Source organism: Verticillium alfalfae, genomic scaffold (assembly GCF_000150825.1).
Source record: "Verticillium alfalfae VaMs.102 supercont1.3 genomic scaffold, whole genome shotgun sequence".
Classification (NCBI taxonomy): Eukaryota; Fungi; Ascomycota; class Sordariomycetes; order Glomerellales; family Plectosphaerellaceae; genus Verticillium; species Verticillium alfalfae.
Genome location: NW_003315036.1, coordinates 2714773 through 2715464, shown reverse-complemented (window position 1 = coordinate 2715464; position 692 = coordinate 2714773). Strand labels below are relative to the sequence as shown.

The following is a 692-nucleotide window of genomic DNA, read 5'->3' as shown; positions in this document are numbered from 1 at the left end:
TGTGTTCCTTTGGTTTGTCATTATTCCGCTTTCGTATGGCAATCGAAGCGTTTTCAAAATCTATGAGTTCCTTGTGCTCTAGGCACTTCTAAGCAAATTGCCCGGCTCGGTACCTTCCTGTTCCCTTGTCCCCGACTCCTCCAACATTTCCGAAACCGCCCAGTCCATGGAACCGGCTGCCCATCGATCGACATCCCACCCTCGCTAGAGATCCTGACATAGAAAACAGAAAAAAAGCGCGAAGAGACTACCTGTTCTCCCAGCCCTAAAAGAATAATAGCACCTTGCACCGCCAAGCCCGTCAAGGTCGGTAATGCTCAAGGATACGTAGAATGAAAACAAACAAACAAAGAAAAATGATTTCGAGACATATGCCACAATTGGTGCGTCTCTAATCCTGGTACGCCGGAGGTAAATGCTTATGGGTATTGTGCAGAACTGATCCGAACTCTGATACGGGGAATCTCTTCGGGTGTGCGTGTGTGTCGGCCGTTTCGTTTCGTGGCCCCCCTGTGCCCGTTGCAGGGGAGCTTGAAGAAGTGTGGTAAGAGTGTCGAACAATAGAAAATGAACACCAAAATTTCAGAGGGAAAATTTGTGTGCAAAGAAGTGAAGATGTGCTGTTACAGTGGAGGCGGCCGACTTGGAATGTCGTGCAGAGGGGGGGGGGGTGTTACCCCTGGGAGCCGTCG

The 692-nt window shown here is 49.9% G+C and overlaps 1 protein-coding gene across 1 annotated transcript in view; it reads right to left on the bottom strand.

Moving 5' to 3' along the window:
- Window positions 1-692, bottom strand: part of VDBG_03356 (cytoplasm protein) — a gene marked incomplete at both ends in the record, with an annotated part of 4476 nt that overhangs the window by 2118 nt on the left and 1666 nt on the right. Inside the window, one exon of the mRNA XM_003007171.1 lies at window positions 114-213. Coding sequence (XP_003007217.1) covers window positions 114-213 — 100 coding nt within the window. The remainder of the gene's footprint in view (window positions 1-113; window positions 214-692) is intronic.